Source organism: Onychostruthus taczanowskii, unplaced genomic scaffold, assembly GCF_017590055.1.
Source record: "Onychostruthus taczanowskii isolate IOZ18803 unplaced genomic scaffold, ASM1759005v1 scaffold12, whole genome shotgun sequence".
Lineage (NCBI taxonomy): Eukaryota > Metazoa > Chordata > Aves > Passeriformes > Passeridae > Onychostruthus > Onychostruthus taczanowskii.
In genome coordinates, this window is record NW_024498351.1 from 14,948,947 (window position 1) to 14,973,057 (window position 24,111).

Consider the following 24,111-nt stretch of genomic DNA (forward strand, 5'->3'; position numbering starts at 1 on the left):
AATTATTGTTTCTTTCATGCCTCAAAGCAGAATTAAGTTTTAGAGGCAGGTTGGCTTGGCACCACATTTTTTTTGTTGTTTTGACATTTTTAATAACTGCCTATAACTGCAGATATGGTATTGAGGCAGACTTTGTTGCCAGAGGAGCTCTTTTGTTGTGAGCTGAGTAAAGAATCTTTTACAATGTGAAATTGAGGCAATCAACAACTTTTTGAAGTGGCTCTTTCATTAGTATTTACAATTTGCAACAGTAATCCACTTCAGATTACATTCGACATGATACTCATAATTAGTTATACTAGGACTTTAGGAATACAATTTGCAAATATATTATTTTTCATTTTTTATAAAGTACTTTAGAATTTCAGTCCTTTCTGGACTATTTCAAAACTCCAAAGATGTAGGAACACAGACCTTCCTTCCATTAATATGCTTAACATTTCCTCCAGCATGACAACTTTTATTCTGAATTATAACTATAAAAATCATTAACATTTAAAAATAACAGCTGAAAACATTTCAGGGTTTTAAGAGCTGCAATATTTAGTGTTTCTACTAAATTTTGTGGACAAGATAAGCTAATGTTTGCATGTTTGTAACCTAAATATAACTACAGATGTTTTAATGAAGTTGTTATCTGTAGTGAGGAAAATATGGTGGTGAAACAATAAAAATTCATTGAACTTCCACTAGCTAGCTAAAAGAATATTTAAAATACTTTTGCATCATTTTATGTGTATACATTCAGAGTTTTTATAAATATTACTGGATTTTAGTTTGGTTTTTTTCCTATATTACCTGGCAGGAATCCTCTACAAAGGGAACGGTGAAAACCAGTTTATATCTCAGCAACCCCCAGTTGTCAGTAGCATTATGGGCAACGGGAGACGACGCAGCATCTCCTGTCCGAGCTGTAATGGTCAAGCTGATGGTAATAAATTGCTGGCTCCGGTTGCCTTAGCTTGTGGCATAGATGGCAGTCTGTACGTGGGGGATTTCAACTACGTTCGGCGGATATTCCCATCCGGAAATGTAACTAGTGTTCTGGAGCTCAGGTATGTCTTTTTCTCATCTTGGACTTTTGGAGTTGTGAGTTACTGTGGCAAATTAAAGTATTGAATAAGTTTCTGGCATTGTGTAAGTTTGAGTTTGCAAATGCTTTTGGGAACAAAACAGAAGTTGAGTCAAAATATTTTAAAAGTATTTAAAACTGAAATGAAAATATTTTACCCTCATAAAATATTGTAACTATGTTTATCTAAATGTGAGAATTTAATCTAGCCAAAGTAATAATTCAGCAGATTTTATTTTTAAGGGTTAACATATGTGTTCAACCTAAGTGGACAATGAACAACCATTCAACACTTCACTAATGACAGATGTAAATGTTGCTTTCTTCTCTCTCGTCTTTTAACATCCTTTCTGAATGTTTGTCTAATAATGTTTTTCTGTTCTTTTTTACTTGCTCCCACCAAGAAATAAAGATTTTAGACATAGGTAAGCATTCCTTAAAGAAGATTTATATTTTTCTAACTGTTCTTCTTTCTTTTTTAACAAATGAATGCTTATAATGGGCAAGTCATTTCTGAGATGTATTACTAGAAAAGAGGAGTATTTTTCAAAAATAATGAGTTCATATGTTTTAGTTATGTCAACTGTCAGGCTGTATCGTCCTTTCTGATGAGTTCCTCTTTTCTCATCACTCTCTGTCCACAGTCAGGCTTCTTGTTATGCTTGTGTGTGCCCTCCTTTGCTGTTCTCTCATCTCTGCTCACTCCTTGCTAGCAGCTCTTTTGCTGATCCTATCAAAACTCACTCATTAATCAGATACACCAAATATGATGAGAATGGCATATAAAAGTATCAAGGGAGTTCATTTCATTACCCTTCTGATGTTGAATCTTTTCAGGCTCTCATTTAACAGATTCATTTCTTTAAAGGTGAGCTTCTTTTAATAATGGAAGTTGAAATAACAATAACACAACTCCAGGAGTTAAGATTATTTTAAAATACACCTAGACTCACAGAACTGGTCATAGAAACAACGGTAATCAGAGGATTGTAGTACAGCATTCATCCATCCTGGCATCACTACAATAATGGCAAGAACAGCAGAGTAGGTGGATGCTTAGAATTGCTTTGCCACAGCAGCTGGTGCTGATAAGGAGGAAAAAAACAGTCATGCTAAAATCTTACTGCAGACATGAAACTCTGGAAACATTTGTGGCAGAACTGCTAAGTATACTGCTCAGCAGGCCCACTGGTACCTTTCTCTCCTTTTTGCTGCCAGTAATTTTCCTTCCTTGTTTTTAAACAAATCCCAGAGTTGTCATATCTCTGTTGTCCTTGTTTTTTAAATTCACTTTTCTTTGGACATACTTCTGTGTGAGGAAGGGTTTTATGTTTTCAAAAATATGTTTCAGATGTGTAAGGCAAAAAATTCCATTACTAAATAAGGTGTCTGCATCAGTGCTAATGATCAGAACTAGTTTTTGTGGTTTTTTTCCCAGGGATGACTCGAAGGCAGTCTCTTCTGTTTGGTGGGTTTAGGGTTTCACTATTACAATTAATTTGTATGTGTTCCACCACTCTTAAAAGAATTATATCCCTTGTGGTATCGCAAAATTGTGATTGCATCTAGATAGGACATTGTCTTGGCAAATATATAGAATGTGGAGTAATTCTTAAAATGGGCATGTGGAATGTACAAAAAGGGATTAAAGAGTGGATGCATATTGAGATTTGTTTTGCTGTGATTTAGCAGCACCACCCTCTCCTGCCTCTGGCAGAACTGTGGTCACAGCCTCAACTGCAGTGTTTCAGAAACTGGATCCCTGCATGTAAGAGAAGTTGGTGAGGGAGGGAGAATACTGAATCTTTTCTGTTTATTGCATGTCTAAACATGCAGAAGCTCAGGGCAGCAAAATTGCAGTCATACCAAACAAATTAGTGTAACAGCATGGGCCCATATAACAGCTGTGAAGTGGGGGTTCCTTCTGGGGCAGAAGGAGCTGTAGAAGACTGTGGAGAACTGGCTCTGCAGGAGCAGCTGTGGAGCCAGTAGGCAGGAGGTGTGGAGCCCAACACGATTTATTACCAGTCTGAGTTTTCTCTCACATCATACAACATTTTCCCAATGTCCACTCTCAGCCTTGGAGATTTGCTGATGAGAGACTTCCTAAGTCAAGAGTGGGATCTTGATGCCTAATATCCCCTGGCAGCTTTTTATTCTATTCATTTAGCTGCCTTTTATTTAAGATGTGTAAACTTTTAGGATCCACCAAATCCTCTTGCCTCTCCAGCTAAGGACACACTGTGAGACCAAATACCTTCTTTTGGCAGCATGAATTCGTGCAGAGTCCTCTGAAATGCTGCAGAGGGAAGCACATCTGTCTGCCCTGCAAAAGGAGAAGGGAGCAAATGTCCAGTTTCACCGGCAAGCCTTTCAGACTGCTGAGGAGATTTCTGCTTAAACTGCAGTTTGGAAAAAAGCCCTCAACAGACCACTTTGCAAATATAATTGCTAGGTATTAGAAGAAAATGCACTAAAAAATGCATTCCCTAAGTAAAACTACTGAATGAGGCTAAATGCTAGTTCAGATCTCTTGTCTATTCAAGCATTCACCTTTCCTGGCCTATAAACACAGTGCTTCAGCAGAGTGTGATGTGTCTCCTACCTCAATAAGCCTGTACTCTATTTTATAGAGAGAGAATGCAGATCAAATTTCTCCTCTCATGTACCAGTGACCTCACATTTTTTCAGTCTCAAAGCTGAAATGATATCTTTATACACACTGCTGCCTGTGGGTGATTAACGCTGATAGACATTCATGGAAGAAATAATTTGAAAGAAAGAAAAAAATTCATGGAAGGACTTTGAAGTCAGGGAGGTCTTTTGGAGGCTATGGCACTATCCCAAATCTATAGAGAGCCAGAAAAAAAGTCTAACAAAGCATAAAAACACCTTTGAGGGGATATATGGTTTAGAGGGCACATAGTGAAGGCAAGAAAGACAGGGGCTGAAGCAGGAGGAGTATTTTCAAAAAATCTGTACGTGGAGAATAGTCCAGGTGATCTGACAGCTGAAGAATTAAAAGATCAGCCTAAGTAAGATAAAAGCAAAGGGAAATAGATCCTTACAGCTCTGTGCATGTGTATGCACACATTCAATTCAAAGCACTTACTATTATTCAGCATAGACAGAACAAGTTAATTTTTAGACATTTGTCTTTACAGGAGCCAATGTGGGTATGTAACTCCATGTTTTGCTGGCTACTGAAAGTGATTAGGCAATACTGAATGAGTCAATAAGTCACAGGCTGGGGATTTCATTTCTTTGCATTTGTTGTTATTGGTAGAAGGCAGAAGCTTAATTTCATTTCAGGGTACAATGAAATTGCATAAACTCTGCAGCTTTCCAGCTGCTGGCTGCTTATGCCTGTACTATTTTTGAGATCTGCATAGTGCTCATGGATGTTTTCTGGCTAGAAAACAAATGTAGTTTTCACTTGACATTTATTCAGTTCCTCAAATTATGCCTTTCTCCCATCAGTTATTGGAGGTTTCTGTTGGCTAAAGCCTCCTCGGCTGTGCAGCCTTCACCTGAAAAAAATGCTGAGGGTAAGCCTGTTGTATCAGCTCAGAAAGGAGGAGCCATTAGACATCTACATGTGGCAGGTTGGAGAGTTTCTGTTCATGCAGGAGTAATATCCTATGCACTTCTACTCCCTAAGAAAATGAGAAAATGCATTTAGATTATCAGGTGTATTTTTTTGGTTTGATGAGGATGCGGCACTTACCATGAGAACTCATCCCCTGATTTCTTTTTTTGTTGGAATTAATTAGAATGTACATCTTCATATTTATGAAGAAAAGAGCTTTAAAATTTCTTTTTGGAAATAAATAATTGTGTTCGGCATAAATTACTTTTTGATTTGATGACTTCTTATTCCAATGGCTGAAAAATATGATTGAGGCAATGTTAGATGGGTTGAAGAGAGGTACTTTAATTTAGATTTCAGTAGTGCAAGGAAGAACTTTATTTTAAATTACAATGAAATAAAATTTAATTGCACATTTCACATCTTGCAATGTGTTTGTATTTGAAGTGTTTGCAAAGTTTCTTAAAGACCAAAGTAATCATGTAAATGGGTATAATTTAATTTGCAGTCTATGGATGTATAAATAATTCGTATATTACATAGTGATCATATTAAATGATGGCTGCATAAATTAAGGTTTTGAAAATACCTTCCAACTATTTAGCACATTGGCAATAATAGATTTGTAGCAGACAGAAATTTAAAGTAAGCCTGCATTTGATTGTTTTCAGACATGCTGTACAACACTCAGTGCAATAGCAGAGCTTTTAAAGAGGTGCTAATCACTGTGTATTTGATTTCATTAGTCTGTTTCACTTGGTTTCATTCGTTCTGAACCAATATGTTAAAAGTCTTAAAACCAAATAAAATCCTATTTATGCAACACATTTTTTTCTGTGTTTTTGTAATTGGATGGCTATAAAAATCTGTCTCTGCTAAAAGACATCATTTGTTCACAAGTTGTTCCTGTTGGTCTCTGTTGCATTTTCCAAGTGGCAGTACATAAAAATGTGTTACATTAGCACAGTTACGTATTTACAAAACGTGAAGTGTAGCATTCTGTGAACAGATGTTTGGCTACCACCAGCCTGGTAGATCTGTTTAAGCAGCGCTTTTGCAAACATCAGAAGTGACTGTTCTGACACTCTGCTTCAGTCCATGAGGGGAGCATCTGAAATTACCTCATGTATTTACATGACCTTATTTCAGCTCTTCATGCCATAAATTAGGTCAGGAATCCCAACTGCAGTGGGTTAAGTTTCTACATCATAATATATCAACACAAAAGGTAATCTCCAGGGCTGTTTTTTTCACCAGCAGGGAAGAAAAGACAGTAATTCTCAATTATGTGGCACCAGTGGAGAGGCAAAATGTACGGTTCTGGGAAAATGGTTAGCAATATATATTTTCACTGTAATAAAGACTGTGCTGGCATAGTTAGCGGTTTTCTGCCAATGTGTACAGTTACTTGAAATATGACTCTGACTTAAGAAGAATGGAAAAGCTCTGCTTGGTCTCTGGTGGAAGAGATGACATTTCCTAATGTGTTAAATCATGCACATCACGCATTTGAAAGCAGCGGATTAAACAAATACTTATGAATGATGTCTTATCTCTTTCCTGTGAACTCATCATTCAAACTCTGTCTTATCTGTTTATGAATTACATAAACCACGAACCCCAGCAGCCTTGTATAAATTATAGTAAAACAGATAGGATAATACTAACAAAGTGGAAGTGAGGCCTGGGCTCCTGCTGCAAAATGTGGGACTAGATCAAGGAATGATCCAGAACTCTCAGAAGGTTTTAAACTCCAGTATTTTGATTTGGCCTATTAGAGAAACATTTGCAGTCTCTAACGAGAGAGCCTGAACTGGCCTGAGAGCATCAAAGGCGAAACGGACCTTCTTTCCCCAGAGGATTAATCTAGATGGGGCTGCCTGTGACACAGATGAGAAATGCGGACCAAAAGCATTTTGGGGCCATGACCTGTGCTGCCTATGCATGGAGCATCACCATTGACTTTAACTCTGTCTGCGTTACTGCACACTGAGTAGGAACTAAACCATTTTCTCCTTGATCCAGTGTTAGCTGCAGTTAACTACAGCATATTGCAATGTGTTATTCCATTTTGCAGCAACAACCCAGCTCACAGATACTACCTGGCAACTGACCCTGTGACGGGAGATTTGTACGTTTCCGACACGAACACACGCAGGATTTATCGGCCCAAGTCGCTCACTGGTGCAAAAGACCTGACCAAAAATGTTGAGGTTATAGGAGGAACAGGGGAGCAGTGCCTGCCGTTCGATGAGGCAAGGTGTGGTGATGGAGGCAAGGCGGTGGAGGCAACTCTCATGAGCCCTAAAGGTAAAAACAGTTCTCCCTCTGTAACATTCAGAATAATACAGAAGTTCAGAGCTGGGGGCATGATCATGTTTAATTACTGAATTCAATAGTTGGCTCAAAAATTGGAGATTTGAGTAATCTTTTTTTACAAGTAGAAAGTCTATAGAGGAAGAGAGCTACAGGGGACTGATTTTTTTTTTAAATCAATTAGGGTTGATTTTATAGGAAGTATTTGGCTTAAGTGGTTATTGAGCATTTTTAAACACTCAATAAGAGCATTTCGATTATGTGTTTGGCAGGCAGCAGTGAATATCTAAAATGAGCATTGCTTTTGGTTCCATTTATCCCATGTTTAAAGTTAGCTTAAAAGCTAGTCCCTTCCCAACACACAAAAGCAAATGAACAGCAAATGCAATCAACAGTAGTAGATTTCATGCTGAATACTGGTTTGTCATGGAAAAAAAATTAACAAGCTGTATTACTGCCTGCTGCCTGAGACCAGATTTTCTGCCTACAATTTCCACTAGATACATGCTACCTATACCCTTAGTTGTGGATAATACATTCACTGTAGTACAGCAAAAAAAACCCTAATTTTTATTTGCTTCACTGAAGGAATAGCAATAGACAAGAATGGGTTAATCTACTTTGTTGATGGGACCATGATCAGAAAAGTGGATCAGAATGGAATAATATCGACTTTGCTTGGCTCCAATGACCTTACCTCAGCACGACCTCTAACCTGTGATACCAGCATGCACATCAGCCAGGTACTTTTCACTTGCTGCTAATTTGGAAAGCTGAGCTGTGGATAGAAAATGAAATGCAGCTTTCCTGCCCCTTAAAGTAAAACTGGGTGGAGTGTGATGGATATTTAACAGCAGGTTTGGGGGGGAAAGCAACCTGTTCTATGGGAGTGAATTGCACTGTATTCTCTTAGCTATAAATGCTGCTGTATTCAGTTTTTCTGCCCATAAAGTTCAGTTTGGTTTAAAACAGCAAAACTATCAGCAGGAAATGTTAAGCCTGGTAGTAAATACTGGGAGAATGGCGTATCTGTTAGAACTATCTTGGCATGTTGATGTTTTCTGAATTGCTGACATCCTTAGCTTACTAGAATGAATGACAGGATTTACACAAAACCCCTGTATTTTTCTATTTGTCTTAAAAACTTGTGTAGGTAAGAAGGGACATGTCAGTAGTAGAATGTTCCAAAAATGGAGTACAGTGTTTCACAATCTGGAAGATAGTACGTTATTTTTGCTACTACAAGAACAAAAGATGAATACTGTTGATAAGTATTTAGACATTGATATCTGTCTCTATAGTTATTTATGCATTTTTGATGAAATGAGGGGAAACTCAGCCTGTATTATAGTTTCAATGCAACTGGCTTTCTTTTCAATAAAATGGATGCCTGAATATTGTTCCCCTTGCCTCTCTGGAAACTTTAGTTTGCTGCATGTATTCGTGCAAGTTCTTCAGTCATGATTGCTTACAGCAGATGGAAAATATCCCTACAGCAGTGTCTAAAACTGAAGGTTAATTAATTAATTTGATCTGCACCGGTTAACTGTTTAACAAAACACTTCTGTTTGTTTAGGTTCGTCTGGAATGGCCTACAGATTTAGCAATCAACCCAATGGATAACTCCATTTATGTTTTGGATAACAACGTGGTTCTGCAGATCACCGAAAACCGTCAGGTTCGCATTGCTGCGGGGAGGCCGATGCACTGCCAGGTGCCCGGGGTGGAGTACACGGTGGGCAAACACGCTGTCCAGACCACGCTGGAGTCAGCCACCGCCATCGCCGTGTCCTACAGCGGGGTGCTCTACATCACAGAAACTGATGAGAAAAAGATAAATAGGATAAGACAGGTCACAACTGATGGAGAGATCTCTTTAGTTGCTGGAATACCCTCGGAGTGTGATTGCAAAAATGATGTTAACTGTGACTGTTACCAAAATGGAGATGGCTATGCTAAAGATGCCAAACTTAATGCCCCTTCCTCCTTAGCTGTGTCTCCAGATGGCACCCTGTATATTGCTGACCTGGGAAACATTAGGATACGGGCTGTGTCCAAGAACAAACCCTTAATGAATTCAATGAACTTCTATGAAGTCGCTTCTCCAACTGACCAAGAGCTGTATATCTTTGATGTCAATGGCACTCACCAGTACACTGTGAGTTTAGTCACCGGAGACTACCTGTACAATTTCAGCTACAGTAATGACAATGATATTACTGCGGTAACGGACAGCAACGGGAACACTCTTCGGATCAGGCGGGATCCCAACCGAATGCCAGTAAGAGTGGTCTCTCCTGATAACCAGGTCATCTGGCTGACCATAGGCACCAATGGATGTTTGAAAAGCATGACTGCACAAGGACAGGAGCTGGTCTTATTTACCTACCATGGCAACAGTGGACTTCTGGCAACTAAAAGTGATGAGACTGGATGGACCACTTTTTTTGAGTAAGTACATAAAATAAAGTCAGATGCCTTAAAGTTTTATTGAGTTCTGCAGGACCATTTGAAATGTTTCTGGGTCAAGTAACTGTAAAGTTCACCCTTGATAACAAAAAGAACGGAAAGATACTTTTAATTTCCCATGCTGTCTTCCTCTGTCTTACTTGTCTGACTTCTTCTGAACATTGGGTCTGAATAATTTTGAATTCATTATTTTGAACTTCAGTTTTATATATTGAAATAATAGTGAGACAACATTTCACTCTTGTCAAGAAATTTGTAACTCAGACAACCATGGGTTTGTAGATTTGCATCAAAAACTAGATTTTCATCCCACTTGCTCATTAGATTGACATTCTTCTGCTGCAGATACTGACAAGAAATTTGTCTTCACTGCTCTATTTTTTTTTTTTTTACACAAAAGCATTTCTACATGGTCTTTTGCCCAAAAATAACATCTGGGTGGGTAGTAAAAGGTAGCGTTTCACTGAGTGGCAAGTATGCAGGAAGGATCTCCTGGACAGCACAGCAGACTTTCACACAGGTGGACCCAGTTGGAGAAAGCTGAGAAAAGAAATGTGGGCCATGGGGGAAGTGTCATTCCTGTAGGAATAAACTGAAAACACAGAAACCACCAGCACCATGTCATGTACAAGTGCAAGCACAACAGCAAGAGGTATTACTGGAACAGTACATCTTGTAATTTTACCAACCTCAGAAAAAATCTTTTCAGTGAATTGCTTTAGCCTGTATTACACTCATTAAGTCATCAATGCCTGTTCATAACAGACAGATTAGCAAAGCGTTTTACAGAATCCTCAATTATATTGACTAAGGAAGATCATGACAATTCATAGATAAACTAGTAGAGCCAGAGAATTCACATGCAGGCTTTATCGGCAACTTCATCTCCAAATGGTCTGAACTGCCAACTGATATGCTAAGCAAAATGTAACAAAAATGCAGCTTAAAACAGAAACCGTTATTTCAAAAAAGGTCAACATAGAATTAACACAGATTTTTTTTTCAGTTGTCTCTGCCAGCTGGAAAAATATGTGTATTTTTAACTCACATAAAAGACATTATGAAGTTGGGTAAGAAGGTATGTATGAAGGAGTGGAAGATGTAGTGTTAGTGTGTAAGTAAAACTGTTAAGAGGCCTCTAGCTGAACTATTCAGGATTACAAAGGGCATCATAAAAATTCAGTAAGTCCCTCTTCTTTTTATTTCCCCCTCTTCTTTTCTTGTATCTTTATGATGAAATGCAGTAGCAACTGCTGCCAAGGTCAGGGCTTAAAAAAAAGCTTTCAATTCAACACACATGATAAAGAAAATAAAGTGCCAGTGTCAGGCAGTGGCAGCAAAGCCAAACATCTGTGTTCTGAGATAACTTCATATTTCTGTCAGTGTACATTTGGCTGAGGCAGTGTGCAGGAGGACTCTGAGCACCTGTATCTACTCTCCAGCCTTTACAGATGTCCATCAGAGACACAAGAGCAGCAGGTGCTGCTTCAGTGCATATTGTGTCCTGAAGTGGAGACAGGGCTAGAAATGCTGATCCCTGACAAAGACAGCAGGTGGGATGGTACTGCTGCCAGTTTTAAGGTATTCTCACAATAATCTGTAAATTGGCAGGGCTTTGGTAGCGGGCACCTTCCCAAAGCATTAGCACACATCTGTAATATTTAATTGTGCTTTGGTGCATCCGCTGTGTATCTTTTTAGGTCCTGCCAAGAGGACACAGAAGCACAGCAAGGGTACACAGAGGAATGAGAAAGTGTTTGATTGGGAGGGCAAGTGTTCTCCTTTTCTTCAGTTAGCCCTGTCCTGTATGCTGAGAGACCAAAGCACAGCTTTAGGTGGGCTGGGAATAGCCATCCATTTCCACAGAGAGTAAAGTCAGTGTTGAACTGTGACAGACACTTGTTTCCAATAGGCAACTTGGGCAAGACAGTCAGTTTGGGGGACAGTGAATTCCCATACACAAGTGAAGGCATCTGCTGGGTACAGCAGGCACTTTTAATCATGCTGGCATTCATACTGGCTAATTGAGGACCTAGAGTTTTAATCAGGGCAGTAATTTCTCACCATGTTGGCTGTAGTTTCTTGTGTAGCCTGCTGTGGTGTACTGCAGTAGCTGGTGGCTCCTGAACGTATCTTAATGGTGTCTGCCTGATCGCAAAAAAATTGGATATTCACTATTCATTGGGTGATAGGTCTGTAGTTTTTATCATAGGCAGAATTTAGAATACTGTGTGTCACGAAGTACACAGCTATTTCCTGACTCTCTACATAGCCATCTTTCACACCTGATCTGCTTTCATGCAGACTTTCTGGTCTGAATTAGGTTATGTCCAGCTGACTTACAGAGAGCCCAAAGGGAAGGCTATTCCCCTCAGTAACTATTAGTATTATTTCCAAGCTGCTGCTTATGCACTTCCTAAACAATTACCTCCAACCAATGTCTCGTTAGAATTCCCAAGCTGAAGTAATTATAGAAAAAGCTAGGCAATTTCACTCTCCCAAATTTGCAAGTGTATGAGGCTTCTGCAGAAGCAAAGATATTTGTCTCCTCCCTGTAGCCATGGTGAAGTAGTAATCTGTTTAATTGCAACAAGGAAGATTCAGATCAAACATTTGGAAGAACTGCACGGTGAAGATTTTGGAGCCCTGGAGCAGACAACAATGATAGTGACCCCTTGCCCTTCACAGACTGTCTTTAAAAACAGATCAGACATCTTTCAGGACCAATGCAGGAAGAGCAGATCCTGCCCTGGGGTAGAGGTTGGACTGCATGACCTCTCAAGGTCCCTTCCAGTAATGTTTTCTATGATACTCTGTACAAGTTAAAACCAAAAATAAAAAATTGTACTGCTTATGTAAAGCCACAGGGAATAAGGGGCAGGAGGAAGGCACTTTGTTATTTTTCTTGCCAAAACAGCATTCTTAAAAACATCCATCAGTCATCATAGCTGCTTGCTTCTTTTGAACATAAAATCCCCATGCACCAAATCTGTGTCTGTACATTTCCCTTTTGAAGGAAAAAAAATTGTGAACACAACTCTTTTGCCATTTTTTATTATAAGATCAAGTATTATTGTGACTTTTTGGTGTTTGTGATTTGTAACATTAAATCTGACAATGCTGGGTTTCGAGAGGCTTCTGCTACTATTGCCAAAAGAGATGGAGCCCATGAATTATCACAGAAGAGTTTGTGTGGGGGTGACATGATGTACAAGGGTGTATCTCTCACTTCTGCATATTCATATATTATGTGGATAGTATGGGCTAAAACATTACCAGGTGAAATGTTTTCTTTTGAAAAAAAATGGAGCCTTGTTAAAATGGAAAGGTATCCCTCAAACATCGAGTGAGGAATAAGAAATTGTGAAAAGAAATAATTCTGGCTTCATAGCATAATATTTCAACTTCATTGCTGAATGAATTTTCTTTAACATCACAGTTAATTTGTGTATTTTATTTACTGTGTTACTCAAATTCTCAAAATAGTTTGAGAAAAGGATGGAATTTGTATTCCGTGGTGAATCCAGACTTCCTTCCCACTCACAGTTAGAAATGTTCAACTGTTTGAATGTCCAGTGGACCAGATATGGCTTTTGTCAACTAGTTTTGAGTATAGTTGGGTTTTTTCACCTTTCTATTGTCACACATCTGTTTAAGTAGCTGAAGGAAAAGTACTGTGCATTTAGTAATAAAAAGTTCAGCCTTAGTACCAACTCAGAAATAGCTTTGTTAACTGCTCTCCTGTGCAAGTCTGGTTGGATAAGTGGAGTATGGATCCAAATAACTTATTTCAGCTGAGTTCTCAGTGGTTTGAAAGCAGGTTTATGAAAATGATTCAATCTTTCTTTTTTCCTTTTCAGAACTTTTCAGTACAAAAGGGAAATATTTGCAAAAACATTGCATCCCAAAAATTGGCAGTCACTGCTCTGGCACATACCAAAGCATTTGGTCGTGTTTCTTTTCATGGCTTTTTTCCACAGTTTAAATCACACTAATATCAGATCCGGAAGAAATTTACTTTTTTATTTACTTTAGCCTGGACACTAATTAATCTATAGTTTACTTTATTTAGTCTCTTCTTTCCCTGAAGAAGGGAAGGACTAACACACAAGAAATTTTTTTTTACATTCTTTTTTTGTTTTTACAGTGAAATTGTAAGTACTAACTTGAATTACTTAGGATATAATATAATCTGTTTTCTTTGTTTACAGAATTGGGGAATTTTTCAATTATATCTTCATGGCAAAATGGATTTGTAAATTTCTATTTTGCTAAGGGTTATTATAGTGTACTGATCAAAACTGACACCTTTTATTTCAGAAATGTGTACTTTATTTAAAGCACTGTTGCTCAAATTCATAGTAACTGTTATCTGTTTTCATAGGTCCAAAACTTGCTGAATAAAAATGATGTTAACAGAGCATTTACAGAAATGATTGAAAATGCATGCATACTAAAAAACCAGTGGAGCCATATGAAGCTAAAAGTTGCCCAGATTAGGGTTTATAATTAAATTATAGTATTAAGCAAGGTATAAAAGTAATCAGCCTAATCAAATTCTCTTACAAAATTCTGAGATCTCTGAGCTGGAAACTATTAACTATAACTGCATATTATGTATGCATAATATGAACATTTAAACAGATAAATCTTAAAAGTTAAACTAATTATCTGCATATTAGCATTTTGGAAGTGACACTTCCTAGCTAGCCTATATGGCATTATTTCTATGCAGCAATTTCCATTCTGACTTTACTTTAGATAGCTAAGCCAGGTGCACAAAAAGAGCATTTTCTCTTGACCGAGGTTTTGAAATACCAGAAGCAAATGCCCAAAATGCCTTGTAGGTGCCCCTGTGCAATCGCCCAGCCCACAACCTGCAAGGTCTCTATGAAAGCCCTGGCATTCCAGCAGCTGCCAGGCAGGCAGCCGTGCCAGCCTGTGGCTGCTTTGTGCTCCTTGGGCTGCCTGAGGAGCTGGCAGAGGCTGCTGTGCCAGGAGAATCCCTCCAGGACAGGCAGCCGGCAGCCAGGGCTGCGGTCTGTGTGTGCCCGTCTCTCAGAGACACGGAGTCCTTCCCTGCAGCTGCTCCGGAGCAGGTCCTGGTCAGCCCAGTGCTGGGATCATCTGTCCCTCTGCAGCCACAGCCCCGGTGCTTCTGCAGGCTCCTCTGTAAAAGTACAGCTGCTCCTTCCCCTCTCAAACTCTTAAGGAAGGTTCAGGCTGCCTGTGCTCTCTTAGACATGAAGTGATCCCAGTAGCCACTGTTCCTTATCTCTTTTCAGCTTTCCCTCATTTTTCTTCCTCTTCTTTTAGAAGCAGTATCAGCAGGCAGAGATCTGTTCCAGACAAAGGTGGCTCCTCCTCTCTGGAAATCCACTTCCTTTCTTCCATTACTCCATTTTGCTCTCCAGACCTCCTACTACGTTTCCTTACTTTCTTACCTTGTATCTTGCTCCTTTCCACATCTCCCATTATTTCCCTAAGGTGTGTTTGACTTTCCTGCTTTTTCCTTTCCCAGCAGTGAATTTCTTCACAGTCCCCCGTTGTATCTCTTGACAGTCCATCCAATGTTTCCCCTGACACTTCATGCCCTGAGCTCATTTGTCTTCTCCTTCCCCTCCTCTCCCTCCCTCTCAATCCTTGTCTTCAAGGCAGTGCAACAGGAAGCAGGGAGAGTGACATTAGCAAGCAGAGTTCTTACAAGTTTACTTTGCTCCCACAGTTAAATTAATGAGCTTTCCAGCTATTCTGGAAAGGTAGTGAAATCATGTAGAATGTGAAATCCTTACAGTAATTTATGGGCTCTAGAGAATCACAAGCAAAAATCTATTTTCACTGTATGCTGCAGAGTTTGCATATTATGCTTTTATTAGCATTGCATTCAGTGCTGTGGTTTCCCTAAAACTCTGTGATACAGAGTCAGATATTGCCTCTGGCTTGGACTTGTTTAGTTTCCCCAAGTACCAGGCACATCATCTGTAACTGTCAACAGTTGGCAACAGAGAATAGAGTGTTTTGCAGTTTTGCTTCATCTTAATACATTGCCTGACTTGGAAATAGTGAAATTTGGCTATGGAAAAGTCTGTGGAACTTATGCTGAAATGCAAGTATTTAATTTGATCAGATTAAAATTATACCCTAATAGTAGTGTCAGTTCACTTGCACTTTTACCGTATATTAAGAGGTTCAAAATCCAGTTTTCATAATTACTGTTTCTATACCATTTCAGGTAACATTTGTGGGGGGTTATTTTCCTGTAATATTTGTGTTTCTGTGTTCATTTTTCTATCCCATTTATACTTCAGTACGAGTATCTAAAAATGCCTAGGGTTCTCATTACTTTCAGTTTTGGAGCTTTCATTCTAATTTGATTCTACTTTTTTTAGAAATACCAGAACTTTGTACAAAATTGTAATCTGGATTTTTTTATCGCTACTAAAAACAACACTCTCTGAATGTCCTTGATATCATGGTGCTTTTTAGGTCTTTTTATGCTTTTACTATCAACAACCTTTGTGCAGCTTTTACTGCTGCTGCTTCTTGCTTCATCAGTGTAAAATGTAGTGGCTATAAAATAATTAAACATATTCATTGAAGCACTTTTGTTAAGCCAATTACCATGTTCTTGCATTGACTTTTGTGGAATCACATAAGCCCTTGATTGCAAACTGTGACATAGAAGTGCAATGTCTTTAATCTTCGCATACTATATAAACTCAAGCAACAAAAAACATATTCTCTTCATTCTTAATTGTTTCCAAACTTTTTGGGAATATTTTTTTAAATAACCAGTCCTTAATAAGTGCCTCTGGATCTACATTGCCTAGCACAATGCAGCATGCAATACATTTCTTTCTTACAGCATATTTGCTTCTCCTCCTCTCAATATGACACAAATTGAAGATCTAGTAGCCATAACCCTCTCTCCCATCTTCATGTAGACCCATGGAGGCAAGGCTGGCCAGAAGGCTATTAAAACTCTTACTCTCTATTCAAACAAGCTTGGTATGCCCCCTACCCAAAGAGAACTTGTAGGGAAAAATATCAAGCTGACATATTTAATTTGGGGTTTTTTTTTTAACTTTACACTGAATACATCAACACAGGTAAGTAACTGTTTCATGCAACTTGCAATTTCTGAGAGGAACTTTATGATGGCTGTGCTTGCTGACAGGACTTACCATGTTTCTTCTTAAGATAAATCATTCAATAAATTTTTTAAATTTCTGTCTTCAACTTTAGAGGTTATGTCTCACAGTTTTCTAAACCAGAACTGTAACTCAGTGTTACAGTAGCTGTCATAGTACAATATTATATTATTTAGTCTTATAAGACTTGTACTAACATTGGAGCACAAATTTGCTGTTTCAAACTCATTCTGCGTAATAAAAAACAGCCATGTTAAAAACAATCCATTAATATATAACATTAGATAGGAATGCAAAATTTTTTTAGAGAACTGCAGTGTATCCTCAAATTGCCCTGATAGCAGTAGTATGTCTCATCTAATAGACATTTACCCATTTCTTCATTCTTGAATGTTACTGTTTCTTCTCCTTAGAACTGGGCTATGTAATAAATGCAGGCCTGGGAAGCCATTGAGTAGATAATAATATCAACATCAGAATGCTGAAGACACATTGCAATATTATTACATGTTACATGTATGAAAAAGGAAGAATTGCTTTGATTTCTGTGAAGAAAGTCAGCATGTGATGTCTCTGGTCTCAGAAAGCACTTAGAAGTTAAGGATAGTTCCACAAAATACACAGTTTTGTTTGTATTAATGAAATAAATGTCCTGCCCTGTCAATCCAGTCAGGTCTGCCCAGGCTCCTGAAAGTATCTGTCTCACTTCTGATTTATGAAGGACTTCACAATTGTTTGTTTAGTTATTGACCTGTTAATAATCTTGTTTCATGTTAGTTTTCTTTGTCAAACAGAATGAGGGAGGCTAGAGTCAAGGCGGCTCATCCTCCTTCACACTCCCTTGGCAGGGATCCTGGTGTGGTGAGGGTGGAAGGGCAGCTCAGGACCTCGTGTGAGAAGGCTAATCTCTGGTTTCAGTCATGCTGTATTCAAACGTGTTTTCAAGCCCCATCAAGGGATTCAGTCTTGCTTCCAGTGAGGCCACACTGATCAGCTCTCTAGAAAGCCTTCAGAGGACATGCATTTTAAAGCCTTACCTTTGGAGGCCCCTCCCAAGAAGGGAAAATCTCTCACTTCTGAAGCCTGCATTAACTGGGTGTGACTTGTACTCTGAAGGAATAAGGTTGTTATTCTAAATTAACCACAGAACCTGAATCTAACAATTATTGTTTACTATCTTGGTATTCCACTGCCCTAAAAGAAAAGAAAATACACCCATATAATTTTGTTTTCCTGTTACTAAATTTGCTTTTCAAACATAATGTAATTTAATAAGTTGATTTACCCACTTTTTGTGACCCTGTAAAAACAGCTTTGTTGAGTTTTTACCTTTCAAAATAAAAATTAAATCCCCATCCAACCACCAAATAAGAATTAAGGGGAAAAAAGCAACATTACAGCTTACTCTGTGAACAAAATGTCTGGCCAAACAGACCAGCCTTACATCCTTTTTTCATTAAAGGCCTGTACACTCAGCTCTTACAGTGTAAGCAGACCTTACAGCAAGGAACAATATGTCACACAAAGTATATATACACCAACATTTCTCTTAGTTGAAAGGCCATACTCTGATATTTGTATCCACAAAGCACACAGTTTATTTGTGCAGTAATAGATGAGTTAAAAAGGTGGGGCAGGTGACACACAGACAAGGCAGGAGCCCCGAGGAGCCCTGAGGTTAGGGAAGCTGCCCGCTGGCATACCCGAGCAAATCCAGAATCCTTCCTCTGTGCATCCCACAGGGCTCAAGGGCAGTGAATTCCCATTACAGGGAAGTTGAAAAGTGAGGGATGAGTGCTGAGGTCCTGTAGATAACAGGCTAACTACTATATTTAATCTCATCTTCATAAGAACAAGCTCCCTTGAGTTGCTCCTGAATTGGCTGCACTCACTTTGAAATAGTGTGAGCTGCTGAGGCACACCCCAGCCCTGGGAAGCTGCTTCATCCCTAGCAATGCCTCTCATGTAAACCACACTGCCTACATCCCTAGCAATGCCTCTCATGTAAGCCACGCTGCCTGCACCCCACTGCTCCCAGTGCATCCCTTCCCCAGGCACATGCCCTGCAGCTGTTCTTCCTGCTCTTCAGAAAGCAGTGGCTTCATTAACACTGCTCATTTGTGCAAGTTTGTGTGCTTGTAGGGTGCATGTCAGATACGAGTTGTGAGAGACTCCTTGGTTTTGGGGCTACTTATGAGAATATAGCTGGCAGATGCTTGTTGCAGTCAGCACAGCATGGAGGACTGCTGTACCGTACAGCAGTGAGTGAGAAGTTTGGCAGTATTCTGGCAAAAAGTTAAGCATCCCCAGCATGGTAAATTCATGCATTGCTTCTTTCTCCACAAAGCACCACTCCCCCAGAATACCTGGTTCCAAATACCTGGAAGTCATTTTGGATTGGGCTGTGAAAGTGGTCAATCTTACACGGCACAAGCACTGAACTCAAGCTTGTTTGTGTGATTGTGCAATGAAGTGGAAAATGAGCATCAAAACCTTCTCATATGGAAGTGAATGAGCTATCACGGGGAAAGGTGTTGATTCATTCCTTTGAGCTCCCTTTCCAACAGACACATTTCCTGCAGTGATTCTCGTTTAGAGTGTGCCTGTTGTTTTGCAGATGAGTTATGGCTGTCAAGAAAGGCCTATTTAAGGGAATTGTTCAACGTCTGGCGTGTGCTGAATGTCGGTTTACAAAAAAAGACTGAAAACTGTCCTTTTAACATTATGACAAAATAGACACACCAAATAAAAGCCTCAAGAACTGCAGTTATAACAGGAGAAGGTGAAAAGAGAAATTGCCAATCACTTTCCAGCTGAGGAAATCTCTTCATTAAACCTGGACTAAAAAATTCGTCCTGACCACGTTGCTTAGATAAAAGACCATTACCTGAATTATTTAACCAGCTGTGCAAACAGTTTTATAAGACTCCCCCAGATGAAAACAGAGTAAAGACCCTTTCCCTATGGAAAAGCCATCAGATGAAGGCACATCAGAAGGAGTTCTCTGACAGCTGGTTGACAGGACAGATAAATGTAACTGATACTAATACTTTTAATGACCTTCTAACTTCTGTGATTTTCTGAGTTTACATTTTCTGCCCAAATGCCATTAAAAAACAAGTAGGCATATAAATTTCTGTCCAGAATTGGGATTCTGGCTGTAGTTTAATTTAGCTCTTTCTAAGAATCACTCCTGGACCTATTTTGTGTAATTCCTGTTTATCCACTTTTTTCCCAGAGCTAGGCACAACAGAAGGGAAAAGGAAAATAAAAATGGACAAGTGAAAGGAAAAAGGAGAAGGAGGGGGAAAAGGAATAAAGCAGAAAAGAAAGAGAAAAGAAAGGAATTTTTTTTCATATATTTAGAATCCTGTAAGATTGGAAAGAATATTGATGTTTTTCATAAAATCATAGAATATTCTGAGTTGGAAGGGACTCACAAGGATCATCAGTGTCCAGCTCCCAGCCCTGGCCCTGCACAGAACAGCCCCAAGAGTCACACCATGTGTCTGAGAGTGTTGTACAAACAATTCTTTAATTCTGTCAGGTTGGTGCTGTGACCACTTCCCTTTCTGAGCCTGTTCCAGTGCCTGACCATCATCTAGATGAAGAACCTTTTCCAATATAAACCATATCCAACATAAACCTCCCATGACAGAGTTTCATGCCATTCCCTCAGGTCCTGTCACTGGTCACCACAGAGAAGAGATCAGTCCCTGCCCCTGCACTTCCCCTCATGAGGATGTTGAGGATCACAATGAGGTGTCCCCTCAGCCTTCTCTTCTCCAGGATGAACAGACCAAGTGACCTCAGCTGCTCCTCATATGGCTTGCCCCCAGAGCCCTTCTCCATCCTCGTGGCCCTCCCTTGGATGCTCTCTAATAGCTTTATATCATTCTTACATTGTGGTGCCCAAAACTGCCCCCAGCCCTCGAGGTGAGGCTGCCCCAGAGCAGAGCAGAGGGGGACAATGCCCTGCCTTGCCTGGCTGGTGATGCTGTGCCTGATGCACCCCAGGACATGGTTGACCCTCCTGGCTGCATTTTTTCTCATGCTTAACAATATTCCAGATAAGAAAAAAAGGAAAAATGCTATCACTTCTTAGATAATAATAATTTTTTTTCAATCTGCTTGTCATAGTTTACAGGCTACTAATATATATCAAATTGTAGTTTGCTTTCTTCTTGTTAAACAAAACAAATTATTAGGACCATATATATACCACCATATTCTTTATTGTTTGGGTTTTTAAAAAAAAACAGTTGTTCTATCTCCAAGGGAAGTCATAGTTTAATATTTCAGGTTTCCCAGTATAATTGTAGTGTGAATTCACAAGCAAGATGCTAAACCTTTTAAGATACAAATAGAAATGTATTGTGTGGAAAAAAAGGAATATGTGCAGGTTATATATGAGTAGTTATGGATCCACTGAAGTGTCTATTTCAATCAGACTAAATAAGAAATGCAAAAAAAAAAAAAAAAAAAAAAGGAGAAATCATTTCTGTCCATGCATCTTCAGATTATTTTCACCTTTTTTATTCTTAGCAGGCTCATTCAGTCTCTCTTCAGACATATCAAAAGCAAAAATGCATAGCAAAATGAGGAAAGCAATGTAAAAATTGAATAAAGGGGAAAAAATGCAAAATTCATTGCATTCAAGTTGAAAGGTTTTTCCTTTCTTTCTACAACCCACATAATGGTTAAAGGTGGCCAAAACTAAAGCTTCCAGTAACTTGGCATGCCCAGTTCTAAATCAGTGGGGGACAGGAGAGCTTCCTACAGGTGAAGAAATGCTAATGAAAGTAATGATATATGAACCGTGGGCTTCTTTCCTTTTAATCGGCATTTTGATACTGGTTGAGCACGCAGTGAAAGTGCTACTAGAGTGGCTTTGAATTCACTTTCATTTGGGAGGGACTAAACCTGCAGTGTGCTAGGGAGGCTGAATACAAGTGAAAGAATGTAATTGGAAACCAAAATTCTGTCACGTTAAAGACAACACTCTTCTATGTAAATGTAGCTTAAATGGCCTCGACAAGCCAAGGGAGACATTTCATTGCCAGGTTAGGACAGATTTTTCAGCATGTTGTCAACATGGTATGCACCTAAAAAAACAACACATTGCACTCCTGAATGCCAACCTTGAACCTTCTGTTCTCACCTGCCAAGAGCAGCACTCTGGTATAAAAGGCTTCCCATTAATAGTTTGAAATAAGTAGGGTAATGTTCCATAAATTTTTTAGCCACTCTTGGTAATCTGAGATGCAGAGAAAATACCTAATGTGAGTTGAGCGAAAGTATAACAGTACCTTTCTACTGTCAAAATTATACATGTCTATATTATGAAATGTATTCATGCTTCATTTCTCTATTACAATATCCCAACTAATAGTATAATCTGTAACCAGTCTGAAATGCTTAATATGCATTTGGACTGCATGTCTTGTTATCTGAAATGTGCTGGAACTGGTGTGCTTTGCTCTTCAACCTGACATGTTTACAACAGGAAAAAAAAATCACAGAATTTATTTTGTTGAGGGATTGCGCTGTATAAGTCTGGGGAAAAACAGTATCAGTCATAAATTAGCAATTGGCTTTAGGTGTAGCCTTTACTAGACATTTTATTTCTAAAGTTCCCTATTCTACATTGAAATAACTTCTGATATAAAACATTAATAATGCTCTGCATGTTGGGGTTGAGCTAAACGTGCTACAGACTAAGATAAAATACACTTGAGAAACAAGTCAAAAATAAAGAAAGTAGGACATTTCCGTCTGTGGCAAGGCTTACCAAGAAGTTATTACTGCAAAGTGAAGTGTCCTACATAGCCTAGAACAGAAAATGGTTTGGGAAGGCATGTAATTAAAACTGAAGGAGATGAGCAATGGAAGAGAGACTTCCAGCAGGTGAAGAGCAAAAGGTCGAGAATCTGGGAAGCTGATAATCATTATCTCTGAGAAATTCTCACTGCTGAAGTGGAAAACTATCTGGCAGTGGCAGCTCATCCTAAGGAAGAAAAAGGATTTGATCTAAGGGGGACTTCAGCTAGCGATGGTGGCAGCTGCCCCCACTGCTGCCTTCATAGTTATTGACCAAATATGAAGATAGTTCGTTATTGCCAACAGAAGTGAGCTGAGCAGATTAATGCACACAAGGTCATGTCCAGGGAGCAAGTTTCTGGTTTAGATTCTTGAAAAGTTTATGTGAGACTCGCTCTTCAGGAATTGAAGAGGTTGGTGGAATGGCTTTGCTGTGGAGCCTGGCAAAGGAGAAAGATCAGAGGGCTCCATGGTAACATGTGCCTGAGCTTGTGTTTGGATGAAAAGATCAAAGAGGCTGTGAAATGCCAAATACAGGTGCTCACCCTCTAGACTTCAGATCTCATTCCTTCTAGGGCAATTTCAATATTAGAACACTAGGCAGATAAAAAGAAATCGCTCAGTCTAAAACTGACAATCTTGGATGAATAAATTCACCTTGGCAGCAGAATGCAAGGATATTTGAATGTAATAAGAAAAATGGCCTCAGAATGCCCAAAGGTATGAGTGATGTTGCTATGGTGTGCATTGATAAGGCTTTGATTGTGGGCAAGAAGATAGCAAGTATAAAGTAACTTTAGTATTCGATGTACAGTGAACAAAATGAAGGACACACATAGCAATCTGTCACCAAATGGACTATGTAATGAATTGTAGAAAGGCCTATTTCCCCTTTTTCTTTTTGTTCCTGGCTATAAAAGTATGAGAAATCCTATTCTTACCTTTCACATCTCAGTCGTATTTTCTTCTTGCACTAGGATGCCTGAACCAAGCAATCATGGCTTTTAAGATTCTTTCAGCTTTAAAGTCATGTTTTTAAGAACATTAATGTGTAACATGATTTCTTGCTGGTCTTTGAACTCTCCCCCACTGTAATATTAACTGCTTATCTCAGGCTCATGATGTGCCTTCCCATGTTTGTGAAAGACGAGACCAATTCAAGAACTGTAGGCACAGTCAAAAAATAATAATGTGGAAGCAAGAATGCATAAAAGAAGCATAGTACAGTTCAGTGCTGTGTGCTGCACTAAAGCCACAGACTGTGCTGAATACTACTGATGTAGTACTGATGTGTAGCATTTTCCAGCTCAGGTGGTATACTGAGAAATATGGTAATTAGTTTCTCACAGATACTATGATTAAAAAGGCAAAAAGTTCTTACAGGGAAATCTTACCATCTGTGGCTTTAGTAAGCATTGTGTGAAATAAAGACCAGTACTCGACTACTGAAATCAAAGGATGGAAGTAATTCCCAACAAAGTAATTTGGTACCTTTTTCAAACATAAAGCAGAATATAGAAAAGGACACTAATTGGACAATATATGCTCCCCGGGGAGTTGGAAAGGGAAGTTGTGCATGAAAATAAAATAAGTTCTTGGAACTGAGGCATGAGACTGAAGGTCATGAATAGGCTAGCAGTCACATTCATGCACAAGGAACTTAGTATGTTTGTATTGGTCTCCTTCATAAATGG

At 39.0% G+C, this 24,111-nt stretch overlaps 1 protein-coding gene across 1 annotated transcript in view; it reads left to right on the forward strand.

Moving 5' to 3' along the window:
* TENM3 (teneurin transmembrane protein 3) overlaps window positions 1-24,111 on the forward strand; it is a 235,797-nt gene that overhangs the window by 193,127 nt on the left and 18,559 nt on the right. Inside the window, exons 19-23 of the mRNA XM_041395708.1 lie at window positions 806-1,055; window positions 1,477-1,497; window positions 6,739-6,971; window positions 7,566-7,720; window positions 8,554-9,428. Of these exons, the coding sequence (XP_041251642.1) occupies window positions 806-1,055; window positions 1,477-1,497; window positions 6,739-6,971; window positions 7,566-7,720; window positions 8,554-9,428 (1,534 nt within the window). The remainder of the gene's footprint in view (window positions 1-805; window positions 1,056-1,476; window positions 1,498-6,738; window positions 6,972-7,565; window positions 7,721-8,553; window positions 9,429-24,111) is intronic.